Source organism: Melospiza melodia, unplaced genomic scaffold, assembly GCF_035770615.1.
Source record: "Melospiza melodia melodia isolate bMelMel2 unplaced genomic scaffold, bMelMel2.pri scaffold_211, whole genome shotgun sequence".
In the NCBI taxonomy this organism is placed as follows: domain Eukaryota; kingdom Metazoa; phylum Chordata; class Aves; order Passeriformes; family Passerellidae; genus Melospiza; species Melospiza melodia.
In genome coordinates, this window is record NW_026948547.1 from 9,005 (window position 1) to 23,803 (window position 14,799).

The 14,799-nt window shown below is 57.9% G+C and overlaps 1 protein-coding gene across 1 annotated transcript in view; it reads left to right on the forward strand.

The window, feature by feature from the left end:
* Positions 1-3,949: 3,949 nt before the first annotated feature.
* Positions 3,950-14,799, forward strand: part of LOC134433598 (chromodomain-helicase-DNA-binding protein 8-like) — a 48,458-nt gene continuing 37,608 nt past the window's right edge. Inside the window, 10 exon segments of the mRNA XM_063182416.1 lie at positions 3,950-3,990; positions 4,326-4,629; positions 7,149-7,238; positions 7,240-7,413; positions 7,416-7,502; positions 9,104-9,121; positions 9,123-9,375; positions 9,378-9,483; positions 12,442-12,574; positions 14,273-14,485. Of these exon segments, the coding sequence (XP_063038486.1) occupies positions 3,950-3,990; positions 4,326-4,629; positions 7,149-7,238; positions 7,240-7,413; positions 7,416-7,502; positions 9,104-9,121; positions 9,123-9,375; positions 9,378-9,483; positions 12,442-12,574; positions 14,273-14,485 (1,419 nt within the window).

The following is a 14,799-nucleotide window of genomic DNA, read 5'->3' on the forward strand; positions in this document are numbered from 1 at the left end:
GATGGCGGCTCGCGGCTGCCTGCGCTCCCGCCTGCCCCGCGCGCTCCGGCAGCGCCGCGGCCACCCCTGAACCAAGGCCCCCCCCGCATCTCCGTGAGGGGGAGCGCTTCCGGGTGGCGTGCGCAACGCAACACCGGCTGGCGGCGGCTCCGGCCAATCGGCGCGCGGCGCCGGCGGGGCTCAGCCAATGGGGAGCGAGGCGGAGGGGCGTGGCCGGCCGGGAAGGGGGGGCGTGGCCGCGCGCGCGTTGCGTTGCGCCGCGAGCCGCTCCGCGAGGGCGCCCCCGGGCTCGGCGCGCGCGCGCGGGGGGGGCACGAGCGGCGCCCCCCCCACACCCCCCCCCCTTTTACTCCTCCCCTTTTTCCCATTTAAAATTATTTAAATAATATTTTTTAAAAAAACAAAAAACCGTTTCTGTGGGGAAACCCCCCCCCGAATATCGGCCCGGAGCCGGGGGGGGGGGCGGATTTCCCTTCCCTTCCCCCCCTTTTCCCTCAGGCGCTCGGCGGGACAGGTAAGGCGGGAATGGGGGGGGGGGGGGGGAGGGGCGATCGGCCCTCACGGGGGTCGTGAGGGGAGGGGGGAGGGGAGCGGCCCTCGTGGGGGCTCCGGTGGGGTCCCGGTTTGGATGGACTGGGCTCCAGTTTGGGGTCCCAGTTTGGGCCAGTTTGGGGTCCCGGTTTGTGTTAAATTGGGGTCCCAGTTTGGGCCAGTTTGGGGTCCCGGTTTGTGTTAAATTGGGGTCCCAGCTTGGGCCAGTTTGGGGTCCCAGTTTGTGTTAAATTGGGGTCCCAGTTTGGGCCGGATTGGGGTTCCGGTTCCTTTGAATTGGGATCGCAGTTACCCCAAGTTGGGGTTCCAGTTCCCCCTAGTTAGGGGTCCCAGTTAGCCCATGCTGGAGTTCCAGTTCTCCCAGTTTGGGCACCCAGTTATATTTGGGGTCCCAGTTTGTTCTAAATTGTGGTCCCAATTTGGGCCAGTTTGGGGTCCCAGTACCCCCAAATTGGGGTCCCAGTTTGGGTCAGAATGGGGTCCCAGTATCCCCAATTTGGGGTCTCAGTTTGGGCCAGTTTGGGTCCCAGTTTGTTCTAAATGGCGTCCCAGTTTGGCCCAGTTTGGGCTCCCAGTTACCCCAATTTGGGGTCCCAGTTTGGCCCAGTTTGGGCTCCCAGTTACTCTAAATTGGGGTCCCAGTTTGGCCCAGTTTGGGGTCCCAGTTTGGGGTCCCAGTTACCCCAAATTGGGGGTCCCAGTTTGGCCCAGTTTGGGGTCCCAGTTTGGGGTCCCAGTTACTCTAAATTGGGGTCCCAGTTTGGCCCAGTTTGGGGTCCCAGTTACCCCAAATTGGGGTCCCAGTTTGGCCCAGTTTGAGATCCCAGTTACCCCAAATCGGGGTCCCAGTTTGGCCCAGTTTGGGCTCCCAGTTACCCCAATTTGGGGTCCCAGTTTGGGCCAGTTTGGGCTCCCAGTTACCCCAAATTGGGTTCCCAGTTTGGCCCAGTTTGGGCTCCCAGTTACCCCAAATTGGGGTCCCAGTTTGGGGTCCCAGTTAGTCTAAATTGGGTCCCAGTTTGTTCCATATTGGGGTCCCAGTTTGGGGTCCCAGTTTGGCCCAGTTTGAGATCCCAGTTACCCCAAATTGGGATCCCAGTTTTAGCCCAGTCTGGGGTCCCAGTTACCCCATAATGGGATCCCATTTACTCCTGGTTTGAGATCCCAGTTACCCCAAATTGAGGTCCCAGTTCCCCCAAATTGAGGTCCCAATTTATCCTAAATTGGGGTCCCAGTTTTGGCCCAGTTTGGGCTCCCAGTTACCCCAAATTGGGGTCCCGGTTCCCCAGTTTGGGCCAGTTTGGGTTTCCAGTTAACCTAAATTGGGGTCCCAGTTACCCCAAATTGGGGGTCCCAGTTTGGGCTCCCAGTTACCCCTAAACTGGGGTCCCAGTTTGGGTCAGAATGGGGTCCCAGTTCCCCCAAATTGGGGTCCCAGTTAGCCCAAATTGGGGTCCCAGTTTGGCCCAGTTTGGGCTCCCAGTTACCCTAAACTGGGGTCCCAGTTTGGGTCAGAATGGGGTCCCAGTTACCCCAAATCGGGGGTCCCAGTTTGGGCCAGTTTGGGGTCCCAGTTACCCCAAATTGGGGTCCCAGTTTCCCCAGTTTGGGCCAGTTTGGGTTTCCAGTTAACCTAAATTGGGGTCCCAGTTACCCCAAATTGGGGTCCCAGTTTGGCCCAGTCTGGGGTCCCAGTTTGGCCAGTTTGGGGTCGCCAGTTTGGCCAGTTTGAGGTCCCAGTTACCCCAGTTTGGGGTCCCAGTAACCCCGAATTTGGGTTCCAGTTACCCCCATTTTGGGGTTCCATTTCCCCCCAGTTTGGGGTCCCAGTTACCCCAAATTGAGATCCCATTCCCCCAGTTTGGGGTTCCATTTCCCCCCAGTTTGAGATCCCAGTTACCCCAAGTTGGGGTCCCAGTTTGTCCCAGTTTGGGGGTCCCATTTCCCCCAAATTGGCTCCCAGTTTTCCCCAGTTCCCCCCAGTTTGGGCTCCCAGTTTGGCCCATTTTGGGGTCCCAAATACCCAAATTTTGGGGTCCCAGTTTTCCCCACTTTCTTCCCCCCCTCATTTTGGGTTCAAACCCCCAATTTCGGGGTCTGGGGTCACTTTGGGGTCCCACTGACCACCCTCCCCCCCCCTTTTTTTTTTTTCTCTTTACAGCCTGGAGCTCCGGAGCCCCCCCCAAAATCCCCCAAATTCACCCCAAAATCCCTCAGGACCCCCAAAACCTCCAAATTCACCCCAAAACCCCCCAAATTTACCCCCCAAAACCCCAAATTATCCCCAAGTCACCCCAAAATCCCCCTGGGACTCCCCAACCCCCCCCCCCCCCCACAAATTGGGGTTGGGGACCCCCAAATTCCCATCCAGGAACCCCCCCAAATTCTCCCCAAATTTCCATTTTTTTTGGGGTTTGGGGACCCCAAATTCCCCAAATTTCCTTTTTTTTTTGGGGTTTGGGACCCCCAAATTCCACCCAGAACCCCCCAAATTTTAATTTTTTGAAGCCAGGATCCCCCCAAAATTTCCATTTTTAGGGGTCTGGACCCTTAAACTCCCCTCAAATTTTGGGTTTTTGGGTTGGCACCCCCAAATTCTCCCCAAATTTCAGATTTTTGGGGTCAGCACCCCCCAAACTCCTCCAGGACCCCCCAAATTCCCGTTTTTGGGGGTTGCAGCCCCCCAGAACCTCCCAAATTTTGGGAATTTTTGGGGTCAGGATCCCCAAATTTCCCTCAAATTCTGAATTTTTGGGGTCAGGACCCCCAAATCTGCCTTGAAATTCAGGTTTTTTGGGGTTGAGACCCGAAATCCCCCTCAAATTTCTGATTTTTGGGGTTGAGGCCTTAAATCCTCCTCAAATTTTACAGTTTTTGTGTTTAGGACCCCCAAATTCCCATTTTTTTGGGGTCAGAACCCCCCAAATTTCAGATTTTTGCCCTCAAACACCCCAAATTTCAGATTTTTTGGGCTCAGAACCCCCCAAATTCCCATTTTTTGCTTCAAACCCCCCAAATTTCAGATTTTTGGGCTCAGAACCCCCAAATTTCAGATTTTTGGGTGAGAACCCCCCCAAATTTCAGATTTTTTGGGTGAGAAGCCCCCAAATTTCAGATTTTTAGGCTCAGAACCCTCCAAATTTCAGATTTTTCCCCCCAAATTTCAGATTTTTGGGCTCAGAACCCCCCAAATTTCCGATTTTTTGGGTGAGAATCCCCCAAATTCCCGTTTTTTTGCTTCAAACCCCTCAAATTTCAGATTTTTCCCCCAAATTTCAGATTTTTGGCCTCAGAACCCCCCAAATTTCACATTTTTTCCCCCCAAATTTCCCCACCCCCCCTGAGTCCCCGCCCCCCCGTCCCTCATTTGCATCCCGGCCGGCCCCCGCCCCCCAAGATGGCCGACCCCATCATGGACCTCTTTGACGACCCCAACCTGTTCGGGCCTCGACCCCCTCCCCCCCGAGGAGCTCGTGGCCCCGCCCCCCGCCCCGCCCCCTTCCTCCTCGGAGGCCACGCCCCCTGCCGACCCATTGGCCGAGGCGCTGGGGCTCTCGGGGGCGCTGGACCCGCCCCCGAATCTGCCCCAAAACCCCCCAAATTTACCCCAAAATCTGCCCCAAAACCCCCAAAATCCGCCCCAAAATCTGCCCCAAAACCCCCCGAATCCGCCCCAAAATCCGAGCCCCGCCCAGCCGGAACCGGAAGTGCTGAGCCAGGGCAACCCCTTCATGGGCGTGGCCGCCCCGCCCCCCGCCGCCCCGCCCCCGAAGATCGTCATCCTCAAAGCCCCGCCCCCTGCCGGGGGAGGCCCCGCCCCCGCGGCCGCGCCCAATTGGCGGCAAAGTCACCTTGGCCAAGGTGTTGGCCCCGCCCACCGTGCGGGCGGGGGGCGTGGCTGCGGCGGCGGGGGGCGTGGCCGCGGCAGCAGCAGTGGGCGTGGCCTCGGCGGCAGGGGGCGGGGCCAGGCAGGTGAAGCAGCTGCTGCTGCAGCCCCTGAAGGCGGCGACGTCAGGGGGCGGAGTCACGGCTGGGGCCACGCCCCTGAAACACCTGGGGAGCCTGGGGCCCGCTCAGGTGAGAGGGGCGGGGCCTGGAGGGTGTGGGTGTGGCCAGGGGAGGGGTGGGTGTGGCCAGGGGAGGGTGGGTGTGGCCAGGTGAGGGTGGGTGTGGCCAGGTGGGGCTTGGGTGTGGTTTGGGAGGGGCTGGGCGTGGCCAGGTGAGGGTGGGTGTGGCCGGGGTGTGGTTTAGCGATGTCCGGTTTGTCTGTGAAGCTGCAGCCCAGTGTCCACTCTCACTGACCACTGAGTGACCACTGACACTGACCAGTGACCGTCCATGCTGACCATTGACCACTGACACTGACCACTGACCACTGAGTGACCACTGACACTGACCAGTGACCGTCCACAGTGACCATTGACTACTGATCACTGACACTGACCATTCACACTGACCATTGACTAGTGACACTGACCACTGACCATTCACACTGACCATTCACACTGACCACTGACCACTGAGTGACCACTGACACTGATCAGTGACCGTCCACAGTGACCATTGACTACTGACCATTCACACTGACCATTCACACTGATCACTGACCACTGACGCTGACCACCCACACTGACCATTGACTAGTGACACTGACCACTGACCATTCACACTGACCATTCACACTGACCGCTGACCACTGAGTGACCACCGACCAAAGTCCATCCTCACACTGACCATTGACACTGACCATCCCCACTGACCACTGATCCCTGAGTGACCACTGACACTGACCACTGACATTGGCCACTGACCATTCACACTGACCACTGATCCCTGAGTAACCACAGACCAGAGTCCATCCTCACACTGACCACTGACTGACCATTCACACTGACCACTCACTGACCACTGACCAGTGTCCATCCCCACAGTGACCACTCACTGACCAGTGTCCATCTGTCCCACCCCTGGCCAGCGCCACACTGACCACTGACACTGACCATTCACACTGACCACTCACTGACCACTGACCATTCACACTGACCACTGACCAGTGACGCTGACCACTCACTGAACACTGGCCAGTGTCCATCCCCACACTGACCACTGACGCTGACCATTCACACTGACCACTGACACTGACCACTGACATTGGCCACTGACCATTCACGCTGACCACTAAACCCTGAGTGACCACCGACCAGAGTCCATCCTCACACTGACCACTGACTACTCACACTGACCATTCACACTGACCACTGACACTGACCATTCACACTGACACTGACCATTCACACTGACCACTGACCAGTGTCCATCCCCGCACTGACCAGTGTCCGTCTGTCCTTAGGGCGAGTCCAAGCGCATCACGCTGGTGCTGCAGCCGACACCCGGCCATTCACACTGACCACTGACACTGACCATTCACACTGACCACTGACACTGACCATTCACACTGACCACTGACACTGACCATTGACTGACCACTGACCAGTGTCCGTCTGTCCTTAGGGCGAGTCCAAGCGCATCACGCTGGTGCTGCAGCAGACACCCGGCCATTGACACTGACCACTGACACTGACCGTTGGCACTGACACTGACCACTCAACGACCAGTGTCCATCCCCACACTGACCACTCACTGACCACTGACCAGTGTCCACTCTGGTGTCCCTAGGGCGAGTCCAAGCGCATCACGCTGGTGCTGCAGCAGGCACCTGGCCATTCACACTGACCACTGACACTGACCATTGACTGACCACTGACACTGACCATTCACACTGACCACTGACACTGACCATTCACACTGACCATTCACACTGATCATTCACACTGACCACTGACACTGACCATTCACACTGACCACTGACACTGACCATTTACACTGACCATTGACACTGACCATTCACACTGACCATTCACACTGACCATTCACACTGACCACTGACACTGACCATTCACACTGACACTGACTATTCACACTGACACTGACCATTCACACTGACCACTGACACTGACCAGTGTCCATCCCCGCACTGACCAGTGTCCGTCTGTCCTTAGGGCGAGTCCAAGCGCATCACGCTGGTGCTGCAGCAGACCCCCGGCCATTCACACTGACACTGACCATTGACTGACCACTGACCAGTGTCCATCCCCGCACTGACCAGTGTCCACTCTGGTGTCCTTAGGGCGAGTCCAAGCGCATCACGCTGGTGCTGCAGCAGACACCCGGCCATTCACACTGACCACTGACACTGACCATTCACACTGACCACTGACACTGACCATTGACTGACCACTGACCAGTGTCCACTCTGGTGTCCTTAGGGCGAGTCCAAGCGCATCACGCTGGTGCTGCAGCAGACACCCGGCCATTCACACTGACCATTCACACTGACCATTCACACTGACCATTCACACTGACCATTGACTGACCACTGACCAGTGTCCACTCTGGTGTCCTTAGGGCGAGTCCAAGCGCATCACGCTGGTGCTGCAGCAGACCCCCGGCCATTCACACTGACCACTGACACTGACCATTGACTGACCACTGACCATTGACTGACCACTGACCAGTGTCCACTCTCGTGTCCCTAGGGCGAGTCCAAGCGCATCACGCTGGTGCTGCAGCAGACCCCCGGCCCCGGCGCCACACCCGGCCAGCGCCACGTCGTCCTGGGCACGCTGCCCCGGCAAGCTCCTCCTGCAGGGCGGGGCCGCGGCCACGCCCGGCGCCACGCCCAAGGCCGCGCCCGGCGCCGCCCCGGCCAAGGTGGTGACCATCCAGCTGCAGGTGCAGCCGCCGGCCGCGGCCGGGCAAGGGGGCGGGCAGAAGATCCAGCTGATCCAGCCCGGGGCGGGGGCCCCGTGGGCGTGGCCCAGGTGCCGCAGGTGGTGGGCGGGGCCGGGCAGAGGCTGACGGTGCCGCTCAAGGTGGTGCTGCAGCCGCAGGTGAGCGGGGCAGGTGCGTTTGGGAGGGGGCACTTGGGCTGGGGGTGGTCAGTTGGGTCTGGGGTAGTGGTCAGTTGGTTTGGGGTAGTGGTCAGTTGGGTTTGGGGCAGTGGTCAGTTGGGTTTGGGGCAGTGGTCAGTTGGGTTTGGGGTAGTGGTCAGTGGGTTTGGGAGGGGGCAGTTGGGCTGGGGTGGTCAGTTGGGTTTGGGGTAGTGGTCAGTTGGGTTTGGAGGGGGCAGTTGGGCTGGGGGTGGTCAGTTGGGTTTGGGGTAGTGGTCAGTTGGGTTTGGGGCAGTGGTCAGTTGGGTTTGGGGTGGTCAGTTGGGTTTAGGGGTGGTCAGTTGGGTTTGGGGTAGTGGTCAGTTGCGTTTGGGAGGGGTCAGTTGGGCTGGGGGTGGTCACTCAAACCCAGGGTTGGTGGTCAGTTGGGTTTGGGAGTGGTCAGTTAAATTGGGCAGTGGTCAGTTGGGTTTGGGGTAGTGGTCAGTTGGGTTTAGGGATGGTCAGTTAAATTAGGGAGTGGTCAGTTGGGATTGGGAGTGGTCAGTTGGGATTGGGAGTGGTCAGTTGGGTTTGGGAGTGGTCAGTTAAATTAGGAAGTGGTCAGTTGGGTTTGGTCACCATCTCCCCACAGTGGTCGCTCCTCACTGACCACTCCCCCACTCCGCCCCCCCCAGGCCGGCTCCTCGTCCGGCCCCGCCTCGTCCGGCCTCTCGGTGGTCAGTTGGTTTTGGGGCAGAGGTCAGTTAAATTGGGCAGCGGTCAGTTGGGTTTAGGGATGGTCAGTTGGGATTGGCAGTGGTCAGTTGGGTTTGGGGATGGTCAGTTAAATTAGGGAGTGGTCAGTGGGTCTGGGGTAGCGGTCAGTTGGGTTTGGGAGTGGTCAGTTGGGTTTGGGAGTGGTCAGTTTGGGGTGGGAGTGGTCAGTTAAACTTGGGAGTGGTCAGTTGGGTTTGGGGGTGGTCAGTTGTGTTTGGGGGTGGTCAGTTAAATTAGGGAGTGGTCAGTTAAATTTGGCAGTGGTCAGTTGGGATTGGGAGTGGTCAGTTGGGTTTGGGAGTGGTCAGTTAAATTAGGAAGTGGTCAGTTGGGTTTGGTCACCATCTCCCCACAGTGGTCGCTCCTCACTGACCACTCCCCCACTCCGCCCCCCCCAGGCCGGCTCCTCGTCCGGCCCCGCCTCGTCCGGCCTCTCGGTGGTCAGTTGGTTTTGGGGCAGAGGTCAGTTAAATTGGGCAGCGGTCAGTTGGGTTTAGGGATGGTCAGTTGGGATTGGCAGTGGTCAGTTGGGTTTGGGGATGGTCAGTTAAATTAGGGAGTGGTCAGTGGGTCTGGGGTAGCGGTCAGTTGGGTTTGGGAGTGGTCAGTTGGGTTTGGGAGTGGTCAGTTTGGGGTGGGAGTGGTCAGTTAAACTTGGGAGTGGTCAGTTGGGTTTGGGGGTGGTCAGTTGTGTTTGGGGGTGGTCAGTTAAATTAGGGAGTGGTCAGTTAAATTTGGCAGTGGTCAGTTGGGTTTGGGGATGGTCAGTTGGGTTTGGGCCGGTGGTCACCATCTCCCCACGGTGGTCACTCCTCACTGACCACTCCCCCCGTCCCCCCCAGGCCGGCTCCTCGTCCGGCCCCCGCCTCGTCCGGCCTCTCGGTGGTCAAGGTGCTGGGCGGCTCCGAGATGACCACACTGACCACCACCCCCACGCCGTCGCCGCGCGCGGGCGGGCCGGGCGCCGCGGACGAGAGCCGGCGGCTGGAGCACCAGAAGAAGCAGGAGAAGGCGAACCGCATCGTGGCCGAGGCCATCGCGCGCGCCCGCGCCCGCGGCGAGCAGAACATCCCGCGCGTGCTCAACGAGGACGAGCTGCCCAGCGTGCGGCCCGAGGAGAGGGCGAGCGCAAGCGCCGGCGCCGCGAGCGGCCCGCCGCCAAGGAGGAGCGCCCGCGCCGCGGCAAGGGGCAGCCCCGCGGCAAGGCCCGCGCCAAGGCCAGGTGAGGAGACGGGGCGGGGTGGGCGTCGAGGCTTGGTGGGCATCATGGTGTGGGGTTGGTGGTCATCAAGGCTTGGTGGGCATCAAAGTGTGGTGGTCATCAAAGTTTGGCCTTGGTGGTCATCAAAGTTTGGGCTTGGTGGTCATCAAGGGTTGGTGGTCATCAAGGGTTGGTGGGCATCATGGTGGTGGTGGGCATCAAGGGTTGTGGGCATCAGAGTGTGGTGGGCATCAAAATGTGGTGGTCATCAAAGTTTGGGCTTGGTGGTCATCAAGGGTTGGTGGGCATCAAGGGTTGGTGGGCATCAAGGGTTGGTGGTCATCAAAGTTTGGGCTTGGTGGTCATCAGAGTTTGGTGGTCATCAAGGGTTGGTGGTCATCAAGGGTTGGTGGTCATCAAGGGTTGGTGGGCATCAAAGTTTGGCCTTGGTGGTCATCAAGGGTTGGTGGTCATCAAAGTTTGGGCTTGTGGTCATCAAAGTTTGGTGGTCATCAAGGGTTGGTGGTCATCAAGGGTTGGTGGTCATGAAACTTTGGCCTTGGTGGTCATCAAAGTTGAGCTTGGTGGTCATCAAGGGTTGGTGGCATCAAGGGTTGGCCTTGGTGGTCATCATAGTGTGGTGGTCATCAAGGGTTGGTGGTCATCAAGGTTGGTGGTCATCAAGGGTTGGTGGTCATCAAGGGTTGGTGGTCATCAAGGGCTGGGGGTCGTTGTGGTATAGGTGGTCATCAAAGTGTGGTGTCATCATGGTGTTGGTGGTCATCGAGGGTTGGTGGTCATCAAGGGTTGGTGGGCATCAAAGTTTGGCTTGGTGGTCATCAAGGCTTGGTGGTCATCAAGGGTTGGTGGTCATCAAGGTTGGTGGGCATCAAAGTTTGGGCTTGGTGGTCATCAAGGGTTGGTGGGCATCGAGGGTTGGTGGTCATCAAGGGTTGGTGGGCATCAAAGTGTGGTGGTCATCGAAATGTGGTGGTCATCAAAGTTTGGGCTTGGTGGGCATCAAGGGTTGGTGGTCATCAAGGGTTGGTGGGCATCAAAGTTTGGGCTTGGTGGTCATCAAGGGTTGGTGGGCATCAAGGGTTGGTGGTCATCAAGGGTTGGTGGTTGTCAAAGTTTGGCCTTGGTGATCATCAAAGTTTGGGCTTGGTGGTCATCAAAGTTTGGGCTTTGCGGTCATCAAAGTTTGGTGGTCATCAAGGCTTGGTGATCATCATGGTGTTTGGTGGTCATCAAGGCTTGGTGGTCATCAAGGGTTGGGCGTCATTGTGGTGTTGGTGGGCATCAAAGTGTGGTGGTCATCAAAGTTTGGCCCTGGTGGTCGTCAAAGTGTGGTGGTCATCAAGGGTTGGTGGGCATCAGAGTGTGGTGGTCATCAAAGTTTGGCCTTGGTGGTCATCAAAGTTTGGTGGTCATCAGGGTTGGTGGGCATCAGAGTGTGGTGGTCATCAAAGTTTGGGCTTGGTGGTCATCAAGGGTTGGTGGTCATCAAGGGTTGGTGGGCATCGAGGGTTGGTGGTCATCAAGGCTTGGTGGGCATCGAGGGTTGGTGGTCATCAAGGCTTGGTGGGCATCGAGGGTTGGTGGTCATCAAGGGTTGGTGGTCATCAAGGGTTGGTGGTCATCATGGTGTTGGTGCTCATCAAGGGTTGGTTGTCATCAAGGGTTGGTGGTCATCAAAGTTTGGCCTTGGTGGTCATCAAGGGTTGGTGGTCATCAAGGGTTGGTGGGCATCAAGGGTTGGTGGGCATCAAAGTTTGGCCTTGGTGGTCATCAAGGCTTGGTGGGCATCACGGGCTTGGTGGTCATCAAGGGTTGGTGGGCATCAAAGTGTGGTGGTCATCGAAATGTGGTGGTCATCAAAGTTTGGGCTTGGTGGTCATCAAGGGTTGGTGGTCATCGAGGGTTGGTGGGCATCGAGGTTGGTGGTCATGAAACTTTGGGCTCGGTGGTCATCAAACGTTGGTGGTCATCAAGGGTTGGTGGTCATCAGAGTTTGGTGGTCATCAAAGTTTGGTGGTCATGAAACTTTGGTTTGGTGGTCATCCAAGTTTGGTGGTCATCAAGTGTTGGTGGTCATGAAACGTTGGGCTCGGTGGTCATCAAAGGTTGGTGGTCATCAAACCTTGGTGGTCATCAAAGTTTGGTGGTCATGAAACTTTGGGCTCGGTGGTCATCAGAGTTTGGTGGTCATCAAGGGTTGGTGGTCATTGTGGTGTTGGTGGTCATCAAGGGTTGGTGGTCATCATGGTGTTGGTGGCCATCAAAGTTTGGGGTTTGGTGGTCATCAAAGTGTGGTGGTCATCAAGGGTTGGTGGTCATGAAACTTTGGGCTTGGTGGTCATCAAAGTTTGGTGGTCATGAAACTTTTGGGCTCGGTGGTCATCAGAGTTTGGGCTTTGTGGTCATCAAGGGTTGGCGGTCATCAAGGGTTGGTGGTCATCAGAGTTTGGCCTTGGTGATCATCTAAGTTTGGGCTTGGTGGTCATCAAAGTTTGGGCTTGGTGGTCATGAGAGTTTGGAGGTCATCAAGGCTTGGTGGTCATCAAGGCTTGGTGGTCATCAAAGTTTGGTGGTCATCAAGGGTTGTTGATCACCAAAGTTCAGACTTGGTGGTCATCAGAGTTTGGTGGTCATCAAGGCTTGGTGGTCATCAAAGTTTGGCCTTGGTGGTCATCAGAGTTTGGGCTTGGTGGTCATCAAGGGTTGGTGGTCATCGAAGTTTAGACTTGGTGGTCATCAAAGCTTGGTGTCCATCATGGTCTTGGTGGTCATCAAGACTTGGTGGGGTCAGTTGGTCACTCAGTGGTCACTCAGGGCCATTTTTTGGCCATTTTTTGGCCATTTTTTGTGGGATTTTCTTGGGGATTTTTGGGTTTCTGGTCACTCGTTGGTCACTCGTTGGTCACTCGTTGGTCACTCGTTGGTCAGTTGGTCACTCAGTGGTCACTCTGCCCGCAGCACCATCACGCCGGTGGTCAGCAAGAAGCGCAAGCGCAACGCCAGCTCGGACAACTCGGACTCGGAGGCGCTGCCGGCGCCGTCCCCGCGCCAGGACGACGACGGCGGGGGCGGGGGCGGGGGCGGAGTCCAGGTGAGACGGGGCGGGGCCACCCGGGAAGGGGCGGGGCCACCTGGCTGGGGTCACCTGGGTGCGGTCACCTGGCTGGGGTCACCTGGGTGCGGTCACCTGGCTGGGGTCACCTGGCTGGGGTCACCTGGGTGTGGTCACCTGGATTGGGTCACCTGGCTGGGGTCACCTGGGTGTGGTCACCTGGACGTGTGAGGTCACCTGGGCATGGTCATCTGGCCAGGCGTGGTTACCTGATGGGCGTGGTCACCTGAGGGGTGTGGTTTCCTGGGTGTGGTCACCCGGCCAGGTGTGGTCACCTGAGGTTGGTGGGGTCACCTGAGATGGATGCGGTCACCTGGGTGTGAGCATCTGGATGTGTGAGGTCACCTGGGCATGGTCGTCTGGCCGGGTGTGGTCACCTGGGTGTGGTCACCTGGATGTTTGAGGTCACCTGGGCGTGGTCATCTGGCCAGGTGTGGTTACCTGGGTGTGGTCACCTGGATGTGTGAGGTCACCTGGGTGTGGTCATCTGGCTGGGTGTGGTCACCTGGGTGTGGTCACCTGGGTGTGGTCACATGGAGTGGGCGTGGTCACCTGGATGAGTGTGGTCACCTGAGGCGGGCGTGTCTCACCTGGACGTTCCTCCCCAATGGTGGGTGAGGTCACCTGCGCCTGTCCCACCTGGCCGTGTCCCACCTGTCCGTCCGTCTGTCTGTCCGTGTTTCACCTTTCTCTGTGTCCCACCTGTCCCACCTGTAGAAACGTTCCGCCCGCCAGGTGAAGCGCAGGAAGTACACGGAGCACCTGGACATGGAGCTGTGTCCCACCACGCTGTCCATCTGTCTGTCCATCTGTCCATGTCCCACCTGTCCATCTGTCCATCCATGTCTCACCTGTCCATCCATGTCTCACCTGTCTGTGTCTCACCTGTCCCCCCAGAAGCGCCGCTCGAACCGGCAGGTGAAGCGCAAGAAGTACACGGAGGACCTGGACATGGAGCTGTGTCCCACCACACTGTCCATCTGTCCATCTCTCACCTGTCCATCTGTCCATCCATGTCTCACCTGTCCCATCTCACCTGTCCGTGTCTCACCTTTACCTGCAGAAGCGCCGCTCGAACCGGCAGGTGAAGCGCAAGAAGTACACGGAGGACCTGGACATCAAGCTGTGTCCCACCACACTGTCCATCTGTCTGTCCATCTGTCCATGTCCCACCTGTCCATGTCTCACCTGTCCATCCATGTCCCACCTGTCCATATCTCACCTGTCCCATCTCACCTGTCCCATCTCACCTGTCCCATCTCACCTGTCCGTGTCTCACCTGCAGAAGCGCCGCTCGAACCGGCAGGTGAAGCGCAAGAAGTACACGGAGGACCTGGACACGGAGCTGTGTCCCACCACGCTGTCCATCTGTCTGTCCATCTGTCCATGTCCCACCTGTCCATCTGTCCATCCATGTCTCACCTGTCCCATCTCACCTGTCCGTGTCTCACCTTTACCTGCAGAAGCGCCGCTCGAACCGGCAGGTGAAGCGCAGGAAGTACACGGAGGACCTGGACATCAAGCTGTGTCCCACCACACTGTCCATCTGTCTGTCCATCTGTCCATGTCCCACCTGTCCATATCTCACCTGTCTGTCCATATCTCACCTGTCCCATCTCACCTGTCCCATCTCACCTGTCCGTGTCTCACCTGTCCGTGTCTCACCTTTACCTGCAGAAGCGCCGCTCGAACCGGCAGGTGAAGCGCAAGAAGTACACGGAGGACCTGGACATCAAGCTGACGGACGACGAGGAGCTGGACGAGGAGCTGGACGTGACGGGGCCGGCGCGGCCGGAGAGCGCTGACCACGAGCGGCCGCCGGCGCCCGGCGCGCTGACCGCGGACGGCGAGGGCGCGGACGCGGCGCTGCCCTCCATGCAGTTCTTCGTGGTGGGTCGCCATCTTCATCATCTTCATCTTCATCACCTTCATCTTCATCCTTATCTTCTCTATCTTGGTCATGTCTCTGCTCTCCATGCGGTTCTTCGTGGTGGGTCACCATCTTCATCTTCATCCTCATCTTCTCCATCTGGGTCATGTCCTTGCCCTCCATGCGGTTCTTCGTGGTGGGTCTTCATCTTCATCATCCCTATCTTCATCTCTATCTTCTCCATCTGGGTCATGTCCCTGCCCTCCATGCAGTTCTTCGTGGTGGGTGGCCTTCATCATCTTCATCATCTTCATCTTCATCACCTTCATCCTTG